This window comes from Oncorhynchus mykiss, chromosome 18, assembly GCF_057628025.1.
Source record: "Oncorhynchus mykiss isolate SJ-2025 chromosome 18, ASM5762802v1, whole genome shotgun sequence".
NCBI lineage: Eukaryota > Metazoa > Chordata > Actinopteri > Salmoniformes > Salmonidae > Oncorhynchus > Oncorhynchus mykiss.
Window position 1 is genome coordinate 24540194 of NC_143039.1, and position 25540 is coordinate 24565733.

At 44.7% G+C, this 25540-nt stretch overlaps 2 protein-coding genes across 4 annotated transcripts in view; both read right to left on the bottom strand.

Moving 5' to 3' along the window:
- The window catches only part of LOC110495686 (rho guanine nucleotide exchange factor 7), a 30594-nt gene extending 28028 nt beyond the window's left edge, over window positions 1-2566 (bottom strand). Inside the window, exon 1 of one of the 2 annotated variants that reach the window (XM_090207924.1) lies at window positions 514-2566. In XM_090207924.1, coding sequence (XP_090064050.1) covers window positions 514-678 — 165 coding nt within the window. In that variant the 5' untranslated portion in view covers window positions 679-2566. The remainder of the gene's footprint in view (window positions 1-513) is intronic. The other variant, XM_090207923.1, reaches the window with a different exon arrangement.
- LOC110495685 (eukaryotic translation initiation factor 5B) lies at window positions 2564-25332 on the bottom strand. Of its 2 annotated transcripts, XM_036952051.2 has the most exons (23): window positions 25165-25332; window positions 21720-21842; window positions 21498-21564; window positions 15219-15963; window positions 15058-15087; window positions 14500-14720; window positions 14150-14399; window positions 13966-14052; window positions 13757-13828; window positions 13361-13659; window positions 13056-13274; window positions 12340-12407; window positions 12111-12252; window positions 11742-11873; window positions 9420-9602; window positions 9052-9213; window positions 7984-8115; window positions 7184-7315; window positions 7008-7084; window positions 6714-6878; window positions 4294-4432; window positions 4018-4179; window positions 2564-3783 (listed from the first exon to the last, which is right to left on the bottom strand). In XM_036952051.2, exons 1-23 carry the CDS (start codon window positions 25197-25199, stop codon window positions 3676-3678), a joined length of 3750 nt encoding a protein of 1249 aa, XP_036807946.2. In that variant the 5' UTR covers window positions 25200-25332; the 3' UTR covers window positions 2564-3675. The 2 variants fall into 2 exon arrangements, with proteins under 2 accessions (XP_036807946.2, XP_036807947.2); XM_036952052.2 differs by lacking the exon at window positions 15058-15087.
- Between the last annotated feature and the right edge of the window lie 208 nt (window positions 25333-25540).

The following is a 25540-nucleotide window of genomic DNA, read 5'->3' on the forward strand; positions in this document are numbered from 1 at the left end:
AAATTGCAGTCAATGGCGGCCCACTCATGTTAATCTATTTGTAGTGTACCCCATTATAGCAGTTGATCCGAACCAAAAACACCCGTTTATTATCGCAACATTTTTGGGTGGAACAAAAATAAAAATGTGCATACTTAATCCGAAAATCAAACATGTTCTTTTTTTTAAAAAAAGCGTCTGTTTTCAATCTAGAAAAAAATAATGTGACTTCAATGCCATCTGTAGCCAATGTGAACACAATTACGTTATTACTCACTTAAGAATAGGTTATATTGGGAATAGGTATCTATCTTATTGTCAATGCAAACTAGTGCTGAAGTGAGACACACGGACATCTGTCCGGAAATTCCACTCTACTCCGTACAATAACCCCTCTGTTAATGATCTAAACTAGGATCAGTTTGAGATCTACAACAACAAAGACATACTAATACAATGTTTAATTCTTCAAGTTCCACATAATAGTTGTCTAAGGCAGAGGTGGGACATCCAGCCAATAAGATATGACCTTACTTTCTCAACAGAACCAGGGCGCAATCGCTCCACCAGCTTGCACAGGACAACCCCATCTTTGAGAGAAGACTGCAGGAATCCTTCAGGGTCAGAAATTGTCTTTTTCGGTGACTCCAAGACCCCCAACGTTATCAGCCACGTTACCGTCTGTTCCGCCGAATTCATTGCTATTATTATAATAACATCCACTCTATCCTATCCTGGGATGTTTTGGGAGAAGAGAACGGTGTGATTGGAGAATAACAGCCTATTCAGAATAAAAACATATCCTAATGGATAAAGATAACATGACTGCGTTTTGGAGAGGTTGACGGACAGCTGCTTTCTTCCTATAAATTGTAGCTAGTCTATCGGCTTCGTTTCCCTGTCTTTTACGCCTGGTAAACTGTCAACTGCCCCCCTCTCTCGTTATTCCCCCAACCTGTGTCGCCTGCTGCTGCCGCGAAATGCTCCAACAGAGAATGACATCACAAAGATGTAAAACTATAACTGCTTTTAGAGACTGTCCCCCTGTTGACGGTTTAATATTTTACTCGTAATTATTTGCATAAGTTTGCATGAGGTAGCTGGGTCTACATCAACTATTAAAGGTTGCTGTAATAATAGCTCCTTATAATACAATCCATGATATTAGATTTCAGAGTGGGCTTCTGCATTTTAACCCTCACATGATTGTATTTACTTATTCAATCGGTATTAAACTGTGTGTTAATGTGTATAAATATAAAGCTTTGCATAATACACCGTTTATTACAAGGACTACAATATTTAATTTATAGGACTCCCGAATCCCACGTTAGAATGAACTGTAGCGCCCCCTGCCTGCAGAAATTTAACATCTCCACTACCTTGAGGGTGATTCAATTATTTTTTCTATTCAAATAGCTATTATTGCCATTTGTACAACACAACCTACATTTTCTGTGCACTATAACTGTATAGATTTGCATGAAAGAAAAACTACTTAACAGGGTAACAAAAAACAGCCATCCACCCATTCTGCAGAAATTCATGAAATTTCACGATTTAACAAATATTGAAAAAATACATCTGGGAACAGGGGAACTCGACCTCACTAATAACAGCATATGAAACCAGGGGAACTCGACCTCACTAATAACAGCATATGAAACCAGGGGAACTCGACCTCACTAATAACAGCATATGAAACCAGGGGAACTCGACCTCACTAATAACAGCATATGAAACCAGGGGAACTCCACCTCACTAATAACAGCATATGAAACCAGGGGAACTCGACCTCACTAATAACAGCATATGAAACCAGGGGAACTCGACCTCACTAATAACAGCATATGAAACCAGGGGAACTCGACCTCACTAATAACAGCATATGAAACCAGGGGAACTCGACCTCACTAATAACAGCATATGAAACCAGGGGAACTCGACCTCACTAATAACAGCATATGAAACCAGGGGAACTCGACCTCACTAATAACAGCATATGAAACCAGGGGAACTCCACCTCACTAATAACAGCATATGAAACCAGGGGAACTCCACCTCACTAATAACAGCATATGAAACCAGGGGAACTCGACCTCACTAATAACAGCATATGAAACCAGGGGAACTCGACCTCACTAATAACAGCATATGAAACCAGGGGAACTCGACCTCACTAATAACAGCATATGAAACCAGGGGAACTCGACCTCACTAATAACAGCATATGAAACCAGGGGAACTCGACCTCACTAATAACAGCATATGAAACCAGGGGAACTCGACCTCACTAATAACAGCATATGAAACCAGGGGAACTCCACCTCACTAATAACAGCATATGAAACCAGGGGAACTCCACCTCACTAATAACAGCATATGAAACCAGGGGAACTCCACCTCACTAATAACAGCATATGAAACCAGGGGAACTCCACCTCACTAATAACAGCATATGAAACCAGGGGAACTCCACCTCACTAATAACAGCATATGAAACCAGGGGAACTCGACCTCACTAATAACAGCATATGAAACCAGGGGAACTCGACCTCACTAATAACAGCATATGAAACCAGGGGAAGTAGCACTTCATATTTATTTTTTATAGAATTGAATTCAATGCATATTCCATTCATACCATTATCCAAAATATACAACAAGGCAGAGGGGGCAGAGTATGCAACTTCTATAAATATGTCTTTATTGATGTAGATTTTTTATTATCTCTTACATTTTGAACTCAAGTAGAGAGGAGAGGGACCGCCTATTTTGTCACCTAGTTCATTCATGGTAAAAAAAGGTCCGTAGGCACCAGTCGAACTGCGCTGACAGGGGGGCTGGTGATGGGTGGTGGTGATGTCAGAGAGGGAGGGGCTTTTTAAAAGGACCATAAAATAACTGCATTCAAGAAAAGAGAAAACACTGACAAGGTCGTATTATTCAGACGTCTAAAACTTCTGGTAAGAATGCCTCCCCTCTCCCCTCTTCTAATTCAGGCCTTTGGCGCACAGCTCCCCTTGATCCGTGATAGATATAAAGAGTTCAGCAAACTAGCCTCCATGTTGGCAACCAACATGTCATAACAATAAGGTTCTCATTTGCATTCTCAGTGGAACGTCATTCTCCTTGCGACTTCCGGTGCCAACATGGCACCCACGGAAACTTGTCAAACCCAGTTTGCTGAATTCTGTAGATCTGTGGTTCCAGTGACGCCTGACCCAGCTTTCTTCACTCCCACTCGCCCCCCTCTCCAGTCTCACCCCAGCCTGAACACCAGAGTGATTACAGAGGGCAGGACTCCAGCAGCAGACAGATGTGGAGGGTGAGTGAGAGAGAGAGCGGCAAAATGAAAAACAAAACTCAAGATGATTCCAAACAACAGGCACGTTGGAATAGTGTGTGTGTTGATGCTGTCTAAACTGTCACTGTTAACAACAGCGGGAAATAGTTTGGTTTCTCACAGAAAAACACTGTTTCCCCTCTAAAAATACACTCCCCCACCCACCAGAGGGGAGGGGATGGGGGAGAGGGGGACACTGCACTGCTCCCACCATTTATGGATGTATGCATACGTGGCTTTGATGAACAATGTGTGTGTGTGTGTTTTTGATCAGGTGTCACATGATCAGTGGTGTGTGTGTTTGTGTGTAGGTGTGCTGCAGACATGAAGGTGTGTGCCCGTTCTTCCGTTCAGATGATTTCAAAAGTCTTCTTGAGCTCCATGATGAGCTGCCAGTCAGATTTGCCCATCTCGTCTCTGAACCAGTTCTTCAGGGCATCGATGGACGCTCTGGTGATCTGGAGAACAAACAAAAGACCACATTCAGAACTCCGAAGTCTCCCCATTCTCATTATGGTCCACTACTTCTAGTACAGAACCCAGTGTTGTTAGAGTTTGGGTACCTGCTGTCAGTACAATGTAACAGTGAGTACTGACAACATCTGATACACTGTGTTGACCTGAAAACCCACCACACGGTAATTTGAACTTTGAAAAGAAAAGTGTTGCCTTTCTCCTCTCTGTGACTGTACCTTGCTGACGAGGATGTCGGTGGCCTCAAAGTGTCGGCCGAACATCTTGGGTGCCTCTCCGGGGATCGGTTCGATCTTTATACAGATCTCCTGGCCCTTCTTGGCACTGTCCACCATCTTGTGGTTGATCTCAATGCTGGTCACGATGCCAATGTCCACAAACTGACAGGGAGGAAGTCAGTCAGATAATATTATTACACCTGTTCCTACGTCCTACAAAGATAGAAACAGGTCCCACAAACACACGCTGCACTCTACATATACACACACACTCACCCCCTTGCTGGGCACACAGAGTGGGGTTCCCTGTCTGAGGACCCCAGCCTCCACGTTGACTCCCATGACTATGGGGTCTCTAGAGTTGAAGATGAACTGAGGCAGGATCTTCAGCTTAGTGGGGAACACAGCAATGTGTCTGTGGAAAATGACAGAGAAAACGACTGTTACTACACCACAAACCTACTGTTCTGTCTACAAACCTAGCCCAGGCATACCCCATGCCTACTGTCCTGTCTGGAAACCTAGCCCAGGCATACCCCACGCCTACTGTCCTGTCTGGAAACCTAGCCCAGGCATGCCTACTGTCCTGTCTGGAAACCTAGCCCAGGCATACCCCACGCCTACTGTCCTGTCTGGAAACCTAGCCCAGACATACCCCACGCCTACTGTCCTGTCTGGAAACCTAGCCCAGGCATACCCCACGCCTACTGTCCTGTCTACAAACCTAGCCCAGGCATACCCCACGCTTACTGTCCTGTCTGGAAACCTAGCCCAGGCATACCCCACGCCTACTGTCCTGTCTACAAACCTAGCCCAGGCATACCCCACGCTTACTGTCCTGTCTGGAAACCTAGCCCAGGCATACCCCATGCTTACTGTCCTGTCTGGAAACCTAGCCCAGGCATACCCCATGCCTACTGTCCTGTCTGGAAACCTAGCCCAGGCATGCCTACTGTCCTGTCTGGAAACCTAGCCCAGGCATGCCTACTGTCCTGTCTGGAAACCTAGCCCAGGCATACCCCATGCCTACTGTCCTGTCTGGAAACCTAGCCCAGGCATGCCTACTGTCCTGTCTGGAAACCTAGCCCAGGCATACCCCACACCTGTCCTGTCTGGAAACCTAGCCCAGGCATACCCCACACCTACCGTCCTGTCTGGAAACCTAGCCCTGGCATACTACACGCCTACCGTCCTGTCTGGAAACCTAGCCCAGGCATACCCCACACCTACCGTCCTGTCTGGAAACCTAGCCAAGGCATACCCCACACCTACCGTCCTGTCTGGAAACCTAGCCCAGGCATACCCCACACCTACCGTCCTGTCTGGAAACCTAGCCCAGGCATACCCCATGCCTACTGTCCTGTCTGGAAACCTAGCCCAGGCATGCCTACTGTCCTGTCTGGAAACCTAGCCCAGGCATACCCCATGCCTACTGTCGTGTCTGGAAACCTAGCCCAGGCATGCCTACTGTCCTGTCTGGAAACCTAGCCCAGGCATACCCCACACCTGTCCAGTCTGGAAACCTAGCCCAGGCATACCCCACACCTACCGTCCTGTCTGGAAACCTAACCCAGGCATACCCCACACCTACCGTCCTGTCTGGAAACCTAGCCCAGGCATACTACACGCCTACCGTCCTGTCTGGAAACCTAGCCCAGGCATACCCCACGCCTACCGTCCTGTCTGGAAACCTAGCCCAGGCATACCCCACGCCTACCGTCCTGTCTGGAAACCTAGCCCAGGCATACCCCACGCCTGCCGTCCTGTCTGGAAACCTAGCCCAGGCATACCCCACACCTGCCGTCCTGTCTGGAAACCTAGCCCAGGCATACCCAACACCTACCGTCCTGTCTGGAAACCTAGTCCAGGCATACCCAACACCTACCGTCCTGTCTGGAAACCTAGTCCAGGCATACCCCACACCTACCATCCTGTCTGGAAACCTAGTCCAGGCATACCCCACACCTACTGTCCTGTCTGGAAACCTAGGCCAGGCATACCCCACACCTACCGTCCTGTCTGGAAACCTAGCCCAGGCATACCCCACGCCTACCGTCCTGTCTGGAAACCTAGCCCAGGCATACCCCACGCCTACCGTCCTGTCTGGAAACCTAGCCCAGGCATACCCCACACCTACCGTCCTGTCTGGAAACCTAGCCCAGGCATACCCCACACCTACTGTCCTGTCTGGAAACCTAGCCCAGGCATACCCCACACCTACTGTCCTGTCTGGAAACCTAGCCCAGGCATATCCCACACCTACCGTCCTGTCTGGAAACCTAGCCCAGGCATACCCCACGCCTACCGTCCTGTCTGGAAACCTAGCCCAGGCATACCCCACGCCTACCGTCCTGTCTGGAAACCTAGCCCAGGCATACCCCACACCTACTGTCCTGTCTGGAAACCTAGCCCAGGCATACCCCACACCTACTGTCCTGTCTGGAAACCTAGCCCAGGCATACCCCACACCTACTGTCCTGTCTGGAAACCTAGCCCAGGCATATCCCACACCTACTGTCCTGTCTGGAAACCTAGCCCAGGCATACCACACACCTACTGTCCTGTCTGGAAACCTAGCCTAGGCAGGACAGGTGTAGCCTTCCAATGGGCTGAGTGTGGATCACTCGTGCTAAGGCCTATGACAGCAAAACAAAGTTATGGTTGGTATCATGTAGTGTGTGTGTGTGTTCACATACTTGAACTCGTCCTGCTTGGCCTTCTTGTAGTCCTCTCTGTACTTGGTGAAGGCATCAAACAGGTGGTAGATGATCTCAGCGCTGAACACCCTGACCCCCAGACTATCAGCCATCTCCTGAGAGTCCCTCTCCACCTTCACATCAAACGCCAGGATCGTTGCATACCTAGAACAGGACAGCGTGGATTTTTATTGTCCAGTTTTCACCGATTGGTTATTGTCTCAGCGTAATTAACCTATCAAACACATGTATGACAGGGTATAGAAAGGAGAGAAGACAGAAGAGGTCACACACTGTGGGTCATGCTCCAGCATAGTGGAAGCTTTCATCACGTCTTTCTTGTGGACTGGACCGATGTTGATGCCAGCGTACTGTTGGAGGAGACGGAAAAACATGAACATTACAGCACAGTTTCTCAATACTATATTGTAGTTTGATACGGTGTGTGTGTGTATGTGGGTGATACTCACAGGCACTTTGGACACTCGTAGGAACTCCAGCAAGGCTTCCAGGGATCCGAGAGTGGAGGCCTGGACGTACACACCCTTCTCCTCCAGCTTGATGGAGTTCAGAGTCTGTTTCAGCTCCCGCACCAGCTCATCCTGCAGGGGGATCATAACGCAGAGGATCTCAATACACTGTGTGTGTGTGTACTAGTAACTAACTCAAGAGATGGAAAAATAAGACAAGGAGAGGAAGCAGGGAGCCATTCATAACTATTGACATGTGACATGACATAAGTGGCAGAGGAATCCAGTCTAGCACTATTGAGACACAGCCCTGTTTTCATACACAGAAGGGTTTCTTCAACTATGGGTCGGGTTCCAAGTGGGTTGCAAATAATGAGAATACATCTATAATCCCACATTATTTCTTCTTAATTTGGGTGGTTGGAGGATGATTCGGGTCACAGGGTCAATTTCTCATTTGGGTCTCGAGCTGAAAATGTTTAAGAACCTCTGATACACAGTACATAAACTGGGTGGTTCGAGCCCTGAACGCTGATTGGCCGAAAACTGTGATATATCAGACCATATACCCAGGGTATGACAAAACATTTATTTTTACTGTTCTAATTACATTGGTAACCAGTTTATAATAGCAATAAGGCACCTGAAGGGTTTTTAGTATATTGCCAATATACCACAGCTAAGTGCTATATCCAGGCACTCTGCGTTGCGTCGTGCTTAAGAACAGCCCTTAGCCGTGGTACATTTGTCATATACCACACCCCCCCCCGGGCCATATCGCTTAAATGTGCCAGTCTCACCCTGAGCACGGCCACCTCGTCCTCCTTGTGGGCCACCAGCAGGGGGAGCCCTGCCAGCGTCTTCTCCAGATCTTTCCCCAGAATCTTCACTCCCTGGGCCGTACACACCTCCTTATGCTTCTCATACTGGTTCTAAAGAGGACAGGGGTCAGATCATTCATTAATACTACCTACTGGTTCTAAAGAGGACAGGGGGTCAGATCATTCATTAATACTACCTACTGGTTCTAAAGAGGACAGGGGTCAGATCATTCATTAATACTACCTACTGGTTCTAAAGAGAACAGGGGTCAGATCATTCATTAATACTACCTACTGGTTCTAAAGAGGACAGGGGTCAGATCATTCATTAATACTACCTACTGGTTCTAAAGAGGACAGGGGGTCAGATCATTCATTAATACTACCTACTGGTTCTAAAGAGGACAGGGGGTCAGATCATTCATTAATACTACCTACTGGTTCTAAAGAGGACAGGGGGTCAGATCATTCATTAATACTACCTACTGGTTCTAAAGAGGACAGGGGGTCAGATCATTCATTAATACTACCTACTGGTTCTAAAGAGGACAGGGGTCAGATCATTCATTAATACTACCTACTGGTTCTAAAGAGGACAGGGGGTCAGATCATTCATTAATACTACACACAGATCATCATTATGGGGCCAATAGTTTTTTTTAAAGGTTTTATTGTCACATACACCAGATAGGTGCAGTGAAATGTGTTGTTTTACAGGGTCAGCCATAGTAGTACAGTGCCCCTTGCTCAAAAGGCACAGACAGATTTTACACGTTGTCGGTTCGGGTATTTGAACCAGCGACTTTTCGGTTACTGGCCCAATGCTCTAACCGCTAGACTACCTGCTGCTAATTCTAACTTCCACCGTCAAATTATCGCTTAGTCTGCCATTGACATCAGTGAATGATTTAGTGAAAATGAGACGTGGAAGTTAGGATTAACCCCTAGCCAAGTCATGGACAGCATGACATTCCTGTTGAAATCAGGTCAGAACTGTCTGCTGCTCCTACAAGTGCTCTTTAAAATAAACAAACATTTCCTCCATACCTTGACCCTGAGCTCCTTCATGGGTGGAGGCAGCAGCAGCCCCCTGATCTGGGTGACGATGGGTCCCTCCACCCCCGGGACGATGACGGTCATGCCCTCCCGGAGAACGCCGTTGATCAGGATCACGTCTATAGTGGTGCCCATACCAGGCAGGGCTTTCACCTGACGATGGACAGGGACACATGTTGAGTTTAATACAACATTAAGTGTTAGATGACGCAACGTTAATGACACTTGCGTAACGGTAGTGTGACTGGTGTAACGGAAACGACCCTAAAATAACAGCAATCTAACCGTGACAACAACAGGGAGGATCATTCTTCCTCGTCCCCATAAACTGTGACAGTAATGTAGTAATTGTCCCTCACCTCCATGACCTGAGCCCTGAGCTCGTCGCAGTGTGCCAAGCGTCGTGCCAGCATGGTCTGGGTGAGCTCCACCAGCAGAGCGATCAGGTTGCCCATGCCGTCCCCGGAGTGGGCCGAGGTGGGTACCAGAGACACAAAGGTCCTCGGGTCCTTGTTCTCATGGAAGAGAGCTGCGTTCAGACCCTGTACGAATACACAATCAAATCAAAGTTCATTGGTCGCATACGCAGATTTGTAGATGTTAAGATGCAGTGAAATGCTTATCTTTCTAGCTCTACCAGTGAAGTCCTGTCTAACACAATAACAACATACGAATGAAATGAAGAAATATCAGAACGAGCAATGTCAGAGACCAGAATATAAATATATACAGTGGGGCAAAAAAGTATTTAGTCAGCCACCAATTGTGCAAGTTCACCCACTTAAAAAGATGAGAGGCCTGTAATTTTCGTCATAGGTACACTTCAACTATGACAGACAAAATTAGAAGAAAAAAAATCCAGAAAATCACATTGTAGGATTGTTAAAGAATTTATTTGCAAATAATGGTGGAAAATAAGTATTTGGTCAATAACAAAAGTTTATCTCAATACTTTGTTATATACCCTTTGTTGGCAATGACAGAGGTCAAACGTTTTCTGTAAGTCTACACAAGGTTTTCACACACTGTTGCTGGTATTTTGGCCCATTCCTCCATGCAGATCTCCTCTAGAGCAGTGATGTTTTGGGGCTGTTGCTGGGCAACACGGACTTTCAACTCCCTCCAAAGATTTTCTATGGGGTTGAGATCTGGAGACTGGCTAGGCCACTCCAGGACCTTGAAATGCTTCTTACAAAGCCACTCCTTCGTTGCCCGGGCGGTGTGTTTGGGATCATTGTCATACTGAAAGACCAAGCCACATCTTCAATGCCCTTGCTGATGGAAGGAGGTTTTCACTCAAAATCTCACAATACATGGCCCCATTCATTCTTTCCTTTACACGGATCAGTCGTCCTGGTCCCTTTGCAGAAAAACAGCCCCAAAGCATTATGTTTCCACCCCCATGCTTCACAGTAGGCATGGTGTTCTTTGGATGCAACTCAGCATTCTTTGTCCTCCAAACACGACGATTTGAGTTTTTACCAAAAAGTTATATTTTGGTTTAATCTGACCATATGACATTCTCCCAATCTTCTTTTGGATCATCCAAGTGCTCTCTAGCAAACTTCAGATGGGCCTGGACATGTACTGGCTTAAGCAGGGGGGACACGTCTTGCACTGCAGGATTTGAGTCCCTGGCGGCGAAGTGTGTTATTGATGGTAGGCTTTGTTACTTTGGTTCCAGCTCTCTGCAGGTCATTCACTAGGTCCCCCCGTGTGGTTCTGGGATTTTTGCTCACCATTCTTGTGATCATTTTGACCCCACGGGTTGAGATCTTGCGTGGAGCCCCAGATCGAGGGAGATTATCAGTGGTCTTGTATGTCTTCCATTTCCTAATAATTGCTCCCACAGTTGATTTCTTCAAACCAAGCTGCTTACCTATTGCAGATTCAGTCTTCCCAGCCTGGTGCAGGTCTACAATTTTGTTTCTGGTGTCCTTTGACAGCTCTTTGGTCTTGGCCATAGTGGAGTTTGGAGTGTGACTGTTTGAGGTTGTGGACAGGTGTCTTTTATACTGATAACAAGTTCAAACAGGTGCCATTAATACAGGTAACAAGTGGAGGACAGAGGAGCCTCTTAAAGAAGAAGTTACAGGTCTGTGAGAGCCAGAAATCTTGCTTGTTTGTAGGTGACCAAATACTTATTTTCCACCATAATTTGCAAATAAATTAATTAAAAATCCTACAATGTGATTTTCTGGATTTTTTTTCTCATTTTGTCTGTCATAGTTGAAGTGTACCTATGATGAAAATTACAGGCCTCTCTCATCTTTTTAAGTGGGAGAACTTGCACAATTGGTGGCTGACTAAATACTTTTTGCCCCACTGTATATACACATATAATAGTGTGTATAGACAGTATGGACAGACAGTATATCAATAGAGAAGGTGTGTACAGCAGTAGATAACTACAACCTGATCGCTCTGCTGGTAGATAACTACTGCTGTACACACCTTTTTAATTGATGAATCTCGACTAGAATACAGTATATACATATGAAGTGTGTAAAACAGTAGGTAAACATCATTAAAGTGACTAGTGTTTCTTGTCTATGTACATAAGGCAACACTCTCTCAGGTGCAGGGTCACTCAGGGTTCACACAATAGGTGCATCGCAATAGTGAAAAGTGCTGTCAACGCCAAAACTCTTTCCCCCTCCGTTGTTCATATAGTTAGTGACCTGCTGGGCGAACTCCACGATGACAGCTTTGGCCCTCTCGTCAAACTCATCCTTGGTGTTCTTCTTCTGCTTCTTCAGTGTGGCCACCACGTCTGTGTCCGGACTCTTCTTCCAGTCGTACAGACGGTCAATCTGGAGTAGACATAGAAATGGAACGAATAGAAGGGACAAAAATGCACATGTCACATGGATGGGCAACCAATTAACTATTTGTGCAAAAAAAAAAGAATTCCGCAAGCTATTGTAACCTGGTAGCTTTTTCCCAGTGAATTGTGGGCCATTGAGTGCCTTTAATACATGCAAGTCCTCTACTAGACATCTATCCATCCCAGAGGTAAGCTATGAGCATGTCTGACCAGACAGACTGACCTTGTTAAGTGCTACAATGAAGGGACACTTCTTCTCCTTGAGCAGGTTGATGGACTCCAGGGTCTGAGGCTCCAGGCCGTGCATAATGTCCACCACCAGGATGGCTATGTCACACAGAGAGCTGCCCCGGTTCCTCAGGTTACTGGACACACAGACAGACGGAGCGAGACGCAGTCAGGACAAACACATTTAGGGCACTGGACACACATTTTTCTGAATGAGGGTTTACCTGAAAGACTCGTGGCCTGGGGTGTCGATGATCAGCATTCCTGGGATTTTAATGGCCTCGTTGTTGAACTGAAGAGGAAACAATTAAATGATTAAAGAGCCATTAAACACCAACTATCTATTCAAATCCAATGCCATACACACACTGAGTGTACAAAACATTCGGAACACCGTCTCTTTCCACGAGACAGACCAGATGAATCCAGGTGACAGCTATGATCCCTTATTGATGTCACTTGTTAAATCCAATTCAATCCGTGTAGATGAAGGGGAGGAGACAGTTTAAAGAAGGATTTTTAAGCATTGGGACATGGATTGTGTATGTGTGCCATACAGAGGGTGGATGGGCGAGACAAAACACTGAAGTGCCTTTGAACGGGGTAAGGTAGTAGGTGTCAGGCGCACCGGTTTGAGTGCGTCAAGAACTGCAACGCTGCTGGGTTTTTCACATTCAACAGTTTCCCGTGTGTATCAAGGATGGTCCACCACTAAAATGCCATACAGCCAACTTGACAACTGTGGGAAGTGTTGGAGTCAACATGGGCCAGCAACCCTGTGGAACGCTTTTGACACCTTGTAGAGTCCATGCCACGACAAATTGAGACTGTTCTGAGGGCAAAACAGAAGGTGTTCCTAATGTTTTGTACACTCAGTGTACGGTCACTGTTCCGTGTATGACTGGGTCTGAGCTGAAGGGAGAGGAGCAGCAGTACTCACGTTCTTCACCATCTTGGTCTGCTCTACGATGGCCTCCAGCGGTACGTTAGTGGCTCCGATCTGTTGGGTGATCCCTCCTGCCTCTCCGTCCTGTACGTGTGTATGCCTCAGCTTGTCCAGGATCTTGGTCTTGCCTGTGTCTACGTGGCCCAGTACACAGACGACGGGGGAGCGGAGCTTGTCCAGGTTTATGTTCTTTATGTTCTCTGCTCGCCGTTTCTACAGAGGAGGAGCACAGAGACAACAACATTACACTTCCCTACCGTTTAACAATGTTGGTAGGATGTGTGTTTGTGAAAGACTACCTCAATACGCTTCTTGGCCTTGTCGTAGATCCGCTCCTCTTTAGTGCGATCGTCATCAGAGTCGCTGTCACTACTGGACTCTGAGCTCTCCTTCACTCCCTTCCTCTTAGTGGCTGGGGCCTGCTGCGTTGTGTGAGCCTGACTCTCCTTCTCTTCCTCCTCACTCTCCTCCTCTTCGTCATCCTCTTCCTCCTCGTCCTCTTCCTCGTCGTCGTCCTCTTCCTCCGGCTGTGACAAGGGTTTCTGTTGGGGCTGCTTTGGTGTCTCTGGCTTCACCTCAATGTGGACCGTCTTCAGCTCTGTAGAGGGAGAAGAGACGTTATGTGAGGTGTAAGCCACCAAGCCTTTGGGAGATATTGCCATATTGCTAAAAACCTAAAGTCTGTCCTGTCTTACCTTTGTCCTGATCGATGGTCTCAGCGATAGCCTCCCAGTCATCAACTGCAGACTCAGCTTTCTGCTCTACCTCTGGGGGGAGGGACAGGAAGACATGACACAAAATGTGACTGAGGCAATGAAAGTTGTCTGGCGTTACACCCAGATCTGGACAACAAGCGGAGGACATTAAGGCAGGCTCCGTCTCCAAGATCTATGGTCCATTTTACCTGCTGCTACTTCGGGAGTTTCCACTGCCATCTGTGAGATGATTGGCTCTGCTGTCTCCGACGTGGGTGACATGACCTCTGAGATCTCTGACCGGGGAAGAGGAGGAATGAGGGACGAGGCACAAACAAATAGATGACTTTGCAGTTGGACATGTATTTGATGTGGATTGGAAGAGGCTGTTACCTTCAGGGGTCTGTGCTTGTTGGGGCTTCTTTTTCCTCTTGTCTCCGTACACTGGCTTTTTCTTTGGCACTGAGTCGTCTTTGGATGGCACTTCAATACCCTGGGCCTTCAGGAGTTCAAGTGTGGCCTCTGCCCTGGCCCGGGCCTCTTTCTGGGCTTTGGTCAGCAGTTTGCCCTCCTTCTTCAGCCTCTCCTTCCTCTCTTTCTCCTTCTGTTTCTTCTTCTCCTTGCGCTCCTGTTCCAGACGCTCCTGTAGGTGTTACATTGAAGAGGTCAGTTGGTAAGAGGTCAGTGTGTGTGTGTGTGTGTGTGTGTGTGTGTGTGTGTGTGTGTGTGTGTGTGTGCTTAACCTGCTCCAGTCTCTGAGCCTCCTGCTCTTCCAGGCGACGCAGGTTCTCCTCTTCCTCCTTCTTGGCGCGCTCCTCTTCCTCCTTCATGTGAGCCAGAGCCTCCTGCATGGCCTTCACTGTGGCCTTGCTGGGTCCCTTCTTCTTCTCCTCTTTCTCCTTCTCCTTGTCCCCCTTCTTCTTCTTCTTGTCTTTCTTGCCCTTCTTGTCTCCCCCTTCCTCTTCTGAAGTAGCACAAAACCCCCGACAGAAATCAGTCACAGCACAGTAACTATGCAAGCCATTTCTACATTTTGGACTAATTGCATGTAACTACACAGTAACGCCACTTTTAACTACTTTGAAAACATCACCATTGGGTTCATTCATTGTTTCCACCACCGCATCGGCAGCTAATGGGTACAGAATTAAGATCAGTAGACTTCTACTATTGTAACTGCATGCACCTACACATTAACACGTGTATTTGTATGTATTATGCTGCTCATCCTGGGGTCCAGCTAAATTAAGGCATCTAACAAGCTACCTTGAAGCAGAAATCTGTTTGTTTCCTTCTCTTACCATTAATTGCTTCAAGCACCTCATCGGCAGCTAATGGGTACAGATAAGCATTTACACATTAAAACGAAAGTAGTTCCTACATGGCATATGGGCAACTCATTGTAAAGTGTTGCCATTTAGGCTGTGGAATGGATACAATATAAACCAATTGTAAATCTCACCCTCTCCTTGAGGATCAGCCCCTTCCTGATCTTCAATCTCTGCTGCTGCCTCCGTCTCTGCTGCTGGGGCTGCTGCTGGGGTTGGGGCTGCTGCTGGGGCCACCGCTGGCTCACTCTTCTTCCCTACCTCTTTCTCTTTCTTAGGCACTGCTGCAACCTCAATACTCCCCTCTTTCTCCTCCTCCTTCTCCTTCTGCTTCTTCAGCTTAGCCCTGTCCTCCTCTTTCTTCTTGCGGTCTCTCTCCTTCTTCTCTGCCTTCTTCTGAGCTGCCGTCTTCATCTTGAAGGTTCCCTCCTCCTCTTCCTCTTCTTCACTGTCTGCCTTGGCTTTGCCCTTCTTCTTCTTGCCTTTCTTTCCAGCCTGCGATGCGTCAAAAGAGTCATCATCTGAATCATCCTCCCCTCCCCCCTCTCCTTTCCTCGCACCTCCATCGTCGTCCTCCTCTTCCTCGTCCGAGGCCTCCTTGTGGCCTCCTTTCTTCCCTGCCTTGGGTTTCCTCCGGGTCCGTGAGGCGTCGTCCTCCGAGTCTGAGCCAGCAGCAGCAGCAGCAGCGGGGGCAGCAGACGTCTTCTTGTCCTTCTGCTTGTCTTCGTCTTCCACGTAACCCGTACCCGAAACCTCTTCGTCGTCCCCGTCGTCATCCTCCAGGCTGGCTCGCTTGCCCTTCCGCGTCTTCTTCTTCTCTGCTTTGGTGGGCGGCGGGGGCTCGGCGGCACTCTCCGGCTCGTCTGTGGCGTCTGGTTTCTGTGGATTGCGGAAGTGATGAGTGCTCCATAGAAGCATGTGCTTTGCCAGACAGGGTCATTACATAAGCAGATTAGCATTGGGCTATTAGCCCAAGGGTTTCCGGTTAGAAAATGTGGCGCCAGACATGACTGGACCCATAGGACTATGCATTGGGTGCATACCCTGACTAGGCGTCCATCCACGTGCCCAGAATAACAGACACCACATTTAGATTATGGTAATTAATTTTAACAGAACATGCAAGTCAAGGATGCAGTGACCTGTGTCCTTCTTACCGCGCACATTGAAGATGTTAGAATATCTGTCCACATGAACTTTTCCTCAGCCAACAAGACAAGTGACGAACAGCAAAAATAGGCAGTGAGTTTCAAGTTTGGGGAAGCTATTTTTCCCAGGAAAAAGGAAAAATGCCCCTTTATAATAAAGCATTCCATGAATCATCGCATTAGCAGACTTATGTAAGATAACCTACTATTCTTAAGGAGTAAATCGGACAGTCAACATTTTGATTAATTATATAACTCAATCACTGTTCGCAAAAAAGACTGTTCAATGCGGAGCTCGTATAGAGTAGAGGCCTCGTCTATATCAGATACGCTTTTTTCTTTCTGTGCACGTAAAACAAATATGGCCATTTATAAAAACACATTTCATGCAATTCTACTACACTTTATATGACTGCAGACATTAGCAGAATCTTTTTTTAAATGACAAATGACAGGGTAGCCTACTCTGCTGACACTCACAATATAATAGGTCTACCGGAAAGGGTGACAGAATATGACATCCATCTAAACTGGAGGAGGAAGATTATAGTCCAAAACAAACTTTTAAGTGACACTAAAGAGTGAATTTGAGCAAAGCGCACTCAACGGGGTAATGGCCGATGTCTCTGCTGGTGCCAATAAGATAGGCTATAGGCCTACTGTTGTTCGCTCAATTGAGTTGAGAATTTACAGATTAGAGTGTTTTCATTGTCTTCTCTTTACAGCAATAGCCATTCTTCTTTCCAAACTATGTTTTCCCATGTTGAATTTTTAAATATTCCAATATGCCTGGCTGGGCCTCTTTTCATTGACAGTCATAACTCAACAATAATCTATTTGGCATTTTCCACATGTGCTGCCCAAATTCCGCGTGCTGCCTTTCCTTCCAACTGTAGGCAATGGGATTTAAAACAATCCACAACTTATTAAACATTTTTAAGGCTAGAGGAGGCTAACGATCCTCTGTGGCCAAATCATGCTTAACAGCCTATTTTAAATTATTTTATTTATTTCTGTATAGACAGGAGTAGGCTAATCAGGCTATATCATTTTGGCAATTTAATAACATTTACTTAGGGAAACCTTAGCATTCCCTAGCCTTATCACTGTGCATGAGCCTGTCAATCTACTATCCCCCATAGTAGAAAAGTTGACCTATTCTATTGGTCCGTTTGTTGAGATGGAAAGAGCCCAAACAGACTCTGGGACAGTTGTTGGACGATAGATCCCAAATTCATACAACCAGTAGGCCTCGGATACAGAAAACATACTTTAAAAAGCAACGAGTTGGGCGCAACAGATCAGAACGTTTCGCTTAAATGTTTAAAAAATATAATTTTTTAAGATTATTAAGTCAGCAATGTGCACAAGGCAGTAGGCGGGAATGTGCATTTGGCTACCGGACAATGAAAGAAAGATGATAACCAATAGAAAAGAAGAGAAATAGTCTGCATAAAATATTTTCCTCCCCGGATATGGTGGGATTCTGCCTAGTCTACTTTGAAGCCTGGTAAAACACGCCCCATAATATGTAGTAAAACACGCCCCATAATATGTAGTAAAACACGCCCCATAATATGTAGTAAAACACGCCCCATAATATGTAGTAAAACACGCCCCATAATATGTAGTAAAACACGCCCCATAATATGTAGTAAAACACGCCCCATAATATGTAGTAAAACACGCCCCATAATATGTAGTAAAACAAGCCCCATAATATGTAGTAAAACACGCCCCATAATATGTAGTAAAACACGCCCCATAATATGTAGTAAAACACGCCTCATAATATGTAGTAAAACACGCCCCATAATATGTAGTAAAACACGCCTTATAATATGTAGTAAAACACGCCCCATAATATGTAGTAAAACACGCCCCATAATATGTAGTAAAACACGCCCCATAATATGTAGTAAAACACGCCCCATAATATGTAGTAAAACACGCCCCATAATATGTAGTGTAGTAAAACACGCCCCATAATATGTAGTACAACACGCCTCATAATATGTAGTAAAACACGCCCCATAATATGTAGTAAAACACGCCCCATAATATGTAGTACAACACGCCCCATAATATGTAGTAAAACACGCCCCATAATATGTAGTAAAACACGCCCCATAATATGTAGTAAAACACGCCCCATAATATGTAGTAAAACACGCCCCATAATATGTAGTAAAACACGCCCCATAATATGTAGTAAAACACGCCTCATAATATGTAGTAAAACACACCCCATAATATGTAGTAAAACACGCCCCATAATATGTAGTAAAACACGCCCCATAATATGTAGTAAAACACGCCCCATAATATGTAGTAAAACACGCCCCATAATATGTAGTAAAACACGCCCCATAATATGTAGTAAAACACGCCCCATAATATGTAGTAAAACACGCCCCATAATATGTAGTAAAACACGCCCCATAATATGTAGTAAAACACGCCCCATAATATGTAGTAAAACACGCCCCATAATATGTAGTAAAACACGCCCCATAATATGTAGTAAAACACGCCACATAATATGTAGTAAAACACACCCCATAATATGTAGTAAAACACGCCCCATAATATGTAGTAAAACACGCCCCATAATATGTAGTAAAACACGCCCCATAATATGTAGTGTAGTAAAACACGCCCCATAATATGTAGTAAAACACGCCCCATAATATGTAGTAAAACACACCCCATAATATGTAGTAAAACACGCCTCATAATATGTAGTAAAACACGCCCCATAATATGTAGTAAAACACGCCCCATAATATGTAGTAAAACACGCCCCATAATATGTAGTAAAACACGCCCCATAATATGTAGTAAAACACACCCCATAATATGTAGTAAAACACACCCCATAATATGTAGTAAAACACACCCCATAATATGTAGTAAAACACACCCCATAATATGTAGTAAAACACACCCCATAATATGTAGTAAAACACGCCCCATAATATGTGGTAAAACACGCCCCATAATATGTAGTAAAACACGCCCCATAATATGTGGTAAAACACGCCCCATAATATGTAGTAAAACACGCCCCATAATATGTAGTAAAACACGCCCCATAATATGTAGTAAAACACACCCCATAATATGTAGTAAAACACGCCCCATAATATGTGGTAAAACACGCCCCATAATATGTAGTAAAACACGCCCCATAATATGTAGTAAAACACGCCCCATAATATGTAGTGTAGTAAAACACGCCCCATAATATGTAGTAAAACACGCCCCATAATATGTAGTAAAACACGCCCCATAATATGTAGTAAAACACGCCTCATAATATGTAGTAAAACACGCCCCATAATATGTAGTAAAACACGCCCCATAATATGTAGTAAAACACGCCCCATAATATGTAGTAAAACACGCCTCATAATATGTAGTAAAACACGCCTCATAATATGTAGTAAAACACGCCCCATAATATGTAGTAAAACACGCCTTATAATATGTAGTAAAACACGCCCCATAATATGTAGTAAAACACGCCCCATAATATGTAGTAAAACACGCCCCATAATATGTAGTGTAGTAAAACACGCCCCATAATATGTAGTACAACACGCCTCATAATATGTAGTAAAACACGCCCCATAATATGTAGTAAAACACGCCCCATAATATGTAGTACAACACGCCCCATAATATGTAGTAAAACACGCCCCATAATATGTAGTAAAACACGCCCCATAATATGTAGTAAAACACGCCCCATAATATGTAGTAAAACACACCCCATAATATGTAGTAAAACACGCCCCATAATATGTAGTAAAACACGCCTCATAATATGTAGTAAAACACACCCCATAATATGTAGTAAAACACGCCCCATAATATGTAGTAAAACACGCCCCATAATATGTAGTAAAACACGCCCCATAATATGTAGTAAAACACGCCCCATAATATGTAGTAAAACACGCCCCATAATATGTAGTAAAACACGCCCCATAATATGTAGTAAAACACGCCCCATAATATGTAGTAAAACACGCCCCATAATATGTAGTAAAACACGCCCCATAATATGTAGTAAAACACGCCCCATAATATGTAGTAAAACACGCCCCATAATATGTAGTAAAACACGCCCAATAATATGTAGTAAAACACGCCACATAATATGTAGTAAAACACGCCCCATAATATGTAGTAAAACACGCCCCATAATATGTAGTAAAACACACCCCATAATATGTAGTAAAACACGCCCCATAATATGTAGTGTAGTAAAACACGCCCCATAATATGTAGTAAAACACGCCCCATAATATGTAGTAAAACACGCCGCATAATATGTAGTGTAGTAAAACACGCCCCATAATATGTAGTAAAACACGCCCCATAATATGTAGTAAAACACGCCCCATAATATGTAGTAAAACACGCCTCATAATATGTAGTAAAACACGCCCCATAATATGTAGTAAAACACGCCCCATAATATGTAGTAAAACACGCCCCATAATATGTAGTAAAACACGCCCCATAATATGTAGTAAAACACGCCCCATAATATGTAGTAAAACACGCCCCATAATATGTAGTAAAACGTTGAGGTTTCAAACAACTGAGTAGCTATACGTTTTCAAGAGGCTTACTGCCTCCAGCTCATTGCAAAGTGGTGTGTGAAGCCTGATGAAGCCTGATGAAGCCTGCCTTCCGTTGACTGTGTATTTGAATGACGAATGGGAAGCACGCTTCAATTACCAGTAGAGAAAAAAAAAAAAAAAAGCAGGTATTTTTAATCGTGGCCACAAAAATGTTTTCAACCCACGATTGCATTTACAATTGTTGTGCAATGATTGGGCTTATAAAAGCTCTGTCTGACAGATTTTCCTGGTTTAAGGCTCAGTATCTGTATGCTGTGCACTTGTGATTAAAAAGATGTATAACGAATATACACAAGCGGCAATTTAATTACACTAAATTATGCTAATTAACTCATAGAAAGAATAAGCATGAACGGTCAAATATATTTACATCAATTGGTATTTCCGTCAATAGGCTAAAACGCATTATCAGCTTTTCTAATTTATTTTTTTAAGCCGGCTATTACTGGCTAACGGAAACCCTGTTATAGCCTACTATAGGGTCATTATATATGCAGATTAGCACTGGGCAATAACCTGGTATAGGATCATTACATATGCAGATTAGCATTGGGCTATAGCATGGTATAGGGTCATTACATTTGAAGATTAGCATATGGCTACACTTCACCTTGCTGCCTTTAGCTCCTGTGGTTTCAAGAGACAGTTCCTCCAGCTCCTTCAGGATGTCGTCTTCACTGTTAAAGATCAAATCATTATGATCAATACACAGTAGGCTGCAAAATCCAAGGCAAGTGTAGAAATATTTCCGTCCAGCAGTTGGTTCTTATTTCCTTAGTTATTTTAAAATGGAGCGTTCATTACTGTTGAAGAGAGAGAAATAAAGACTTACTCAAAATCGTCCTTCTTTTTGTCTTTTTTCTTCTTGGCCTTTCCTTTACCTTGCTCCTTGGAGGCTCCCGCTCCTTCGATTTCTGCTGCTAGGGCGTCAAGGTCGATGCCACCGTCTTTGGCACTGAAACAAAGTTATGCAAATCACATATGATGAACATTACACATGGTAAAAGACAGCATTACCAAGCATATCTTCTCCATGCAGATTTCTGCCATATGCTATGTTACAAAAAATGCAGGCTTACAGGCTGACTACACCGCTTACGTCGCGTGAGCGAGCATGCAAAATACATGTAGAAATCTATGTTATTCAATTATTGCACCAACACTGCTCACACGGCGCCAACAAGCATCTGCGATGTCAAGGGATAAAATATAAGTAAGTTCTATTTGTGACGCAGATCGCTCTGCAACTCCTGCCTCTCCCATCTCCTCATTGGTTATACCCACGTGGGTGACTGAAAGACGAACGAGGTCAGTGGCGGTAATGCACCTAATTTATGAAAGTTGCCAATCGCAATATAAAGTCAAGAGAAGAAAAGTCCTGGAAGGAGGAGAGATTACTAGAAACGATTTGTTTGACCGTTTTATGTGTGGATTATTTGGCGGAGTAGAGAACCTTGTGCATTTCAGGTAAAATAACAACTCAATGTTTTCATCCCAGGAAAAATTAGCTAGCAACAGCAAGCTAGCTAAAAAGGACAAATTAGATAGCAAGTGCAAGCTAGCTAGCTAAATTGCCATAAATGTTTAACGCTTTCGACCTGTCCCCAAATTAATATAATTGGTTGAGAGTTTGTTTTGATATTTTAACCTTTGTGTCGTGATCGCATTTGGTGTGGGGGGACAAAATAAATTGATGCACGCGCGTAGTCGGTTTGGGATCCGTGTTAGCAGCAAAATGATACAAACTAGCAACGAATGTGTGGGATTTCAAATATTTGCAGGCTTGATCAAATTAGCACATTTCACGCAAATATGATTTTCATATCCAGTCCAAAAAAAAGACAGACCCAGTCAGTCAGTCGGACAAAAAGACAGACCCAGTCAGTCAGTCAGTCCGACAAAAGACAGACCCAGTCAGTCAATCAGTCTGACAAAAGACAGACCCAGTCAGTCAATCAGTCCGACAAGACAGACCCAGTCAGCCAGTCCGACAAAAGACAGACCCAGTCAGTCTGTCCAACAAAGACAGACCCAGTCAGTCATTCCGACAAAAGACAGACCCAGTCAGTCAGTCCAACAAAGACAGACCCAGTCAGTCAGTCAGACAAAGACAGACCCAGTCAGTCAGTCAGACAAAGACAGACCCAGTCAGTCAGTCAGACAAAGACAGACCCAGTCAGTCAGTCAGACAAAGACAGACCCAGTCAGTCAGTCAGACCCAGTCAGTCACAGGACACTAAAAAGTCTTGTCAACAGAAAATGTTGACAGATTTGAAGGCTTTACTGCGGTCCTAAAATTACTTGCTGGTGGCCACAAATCAACCCTGACAGTGGGAAGTGTGCATCCAACAAGAACAACACCACCACCTGAATGGCAGCTGCACACTTGACACTGTTACGCCTTCAGTCCAAAAAATGCAATAACTAATTCTAGACCTTCAGTCTTATGTCAGACGGGTGAAGATGAAAACCAAACATGAAAGACAAACAACGTCAGTCCCTAACCTGTAATGACCATTATGATCATCTCAACTACTAACCATCCACAATCCAACCACAATAACCTTACCTGAAGCAGCACATGGATATTTGAGACTAAAAGCCCTACGTCTGCTCAGCCTCAGACTTTATACAGAGGGTGAGGCTAGCCTCCTTGCATGCCTGTTGCATCAGCAGTGGAAAACACCTCTATGTTAGAATGAACAGGGCCCAACCCCGGGTGAAACACACAGGGTGCACAGTGCAGACACTCTTGCCTCTGGGTAATAAAATCATGAAGAAGCAGCTGATAGACAGGATGTTGATGGAATTATCCTATTCTATCAATGTTATTCCTTTCACTTATTTACCTGTAATAACTACTATGAATATTGCTTAAATACAAGTGCCTTTAGGGTTAGGGGCTAGTGGTTGTTTCTGGACCAGACCTATAATAGTTGTTGGTTATGGGGAAAAGAGAGGACCATAGTTAATCAAGCTTTAATATCCTTCTGCCATTGCTGTTCAGCGCCATCTTTAGCCCTGGCCTGGTATCATCTTGACCTCACAGCAGAGTTGACTGGAACAGGAGCAGGCTACAGATCAGCAGTATACAGTACAAGGGGTGAGAGCTCACCATCACGGCAGGTCAGTCAATATATATCCCTCAATTATCAACTTAAATGGCAGCCGCCGCCACCAAGCCAGCACGACACTTAGCCTACTGTCGCTCTGTCTATTATCTGTCAAGGCTCATTCCCACAGTCAAAAGCAGACACCTGGTCATGACTTACAAAGGGTGGATAAGAGTGCCTACTACAAGGAGCTAGTGTAGATTTGTGCACTTGGTAGACAAGCAGCCATTGTAGGGCTATGTCGTAATGAGACGTGAGTCAGTGTCAATTGACATCTCTATTCAGGAATGTATCAATTTATGAACAACAACATTGTTTAAGACTTTTGGTCGTAAAGCATCATACTTGGCAATGGAAATAGTATATATATTTTAACCAGAGATCAGTATACTGCTTTATTCTGAAGCCCCACCAAACTGAGGACAACAACAAATATCTGGGGTATCAATCGCAAATGACCATGTTTACTCACACAGGGTCACAGCCATTGAATGGATACTCAAGCCATAGAGGCGACAGTTTGGACAATGAATGAGGGCCCTTTCTGACAGCACAATGAAAAGGGATGATGTTGCAGGCATGGGGCATAGCCAGGCTGGAGGTCCTCACTTGTGTTGTCAGTGACTCAAAGATTCAGCAATAGTTCGCTGACAATGTCCTCCTAGAATTGCAACATATATAGCTAGTTATCTGCGTTTCCCTATTAGTGGGCGAGCAAGGTAGCTAAGTTAGATAGCTCACGAGCTAATGGAAATTAACTTCATTATGTGACTGCATGGAGCCTGGCTAGCTAGCTGGTAGTAGGATGCCAATGTAGCTGCATAACATATGCTAGCTAATAGCGAGAATAATAGGTTTCGTGTCTCTGTTGTTCAGCATCAAGTATGTTTATACGAGATATAAATTGGTTAATTCATTGTCAATATGAAAGGTAGAAAACAAGTGCGCGAGGATAACGTTAGCTTATGAATAAGCCCGAGACGGGAGGCCTAGCCAAGGCAATCTGCCGCCACATGAAACTCATGGCTTCAGTATCATGCTAATGCTAGCCAGCTCAGCCTGTACGACTAGCGTTAGCTAGCTAACCGTTATAGTCATAGAAGTCTGTTGCATACATCACAACTTTCTCAAATCGTATGACACACGGGCCACACTATCGTGTACCTGTCATCGCCTGACTTTTTCTGTTTCTTCCCCATTCTCCTTGTTTTTAATTTTATCCACAATGTTCAGCCTCGTTGTTCGCCGATACAGCACATATGGTTGGTCCAATGGGGGTTGGTCACACATCCTGCGCAGTTGCAGAGCGTTTTCTATTGCCTGTACTGAAGTGAAGGGCATCTTCACTGCGCAAATTGCGCAGGTATAATGGAGTAACACATTATTAATAGTATTGTTATTGTGACAGGTGCAAAGAAATGTGTTGTTTTACAGGGTCAGCCAGTAGTACGGCATCCCAGGGGCAAATTAGGGTCAAGTACCTTGCTCAAGGGTACATCGACAGATTTTTCACCTTATCGGCTCAGGTATTCAAACTAAT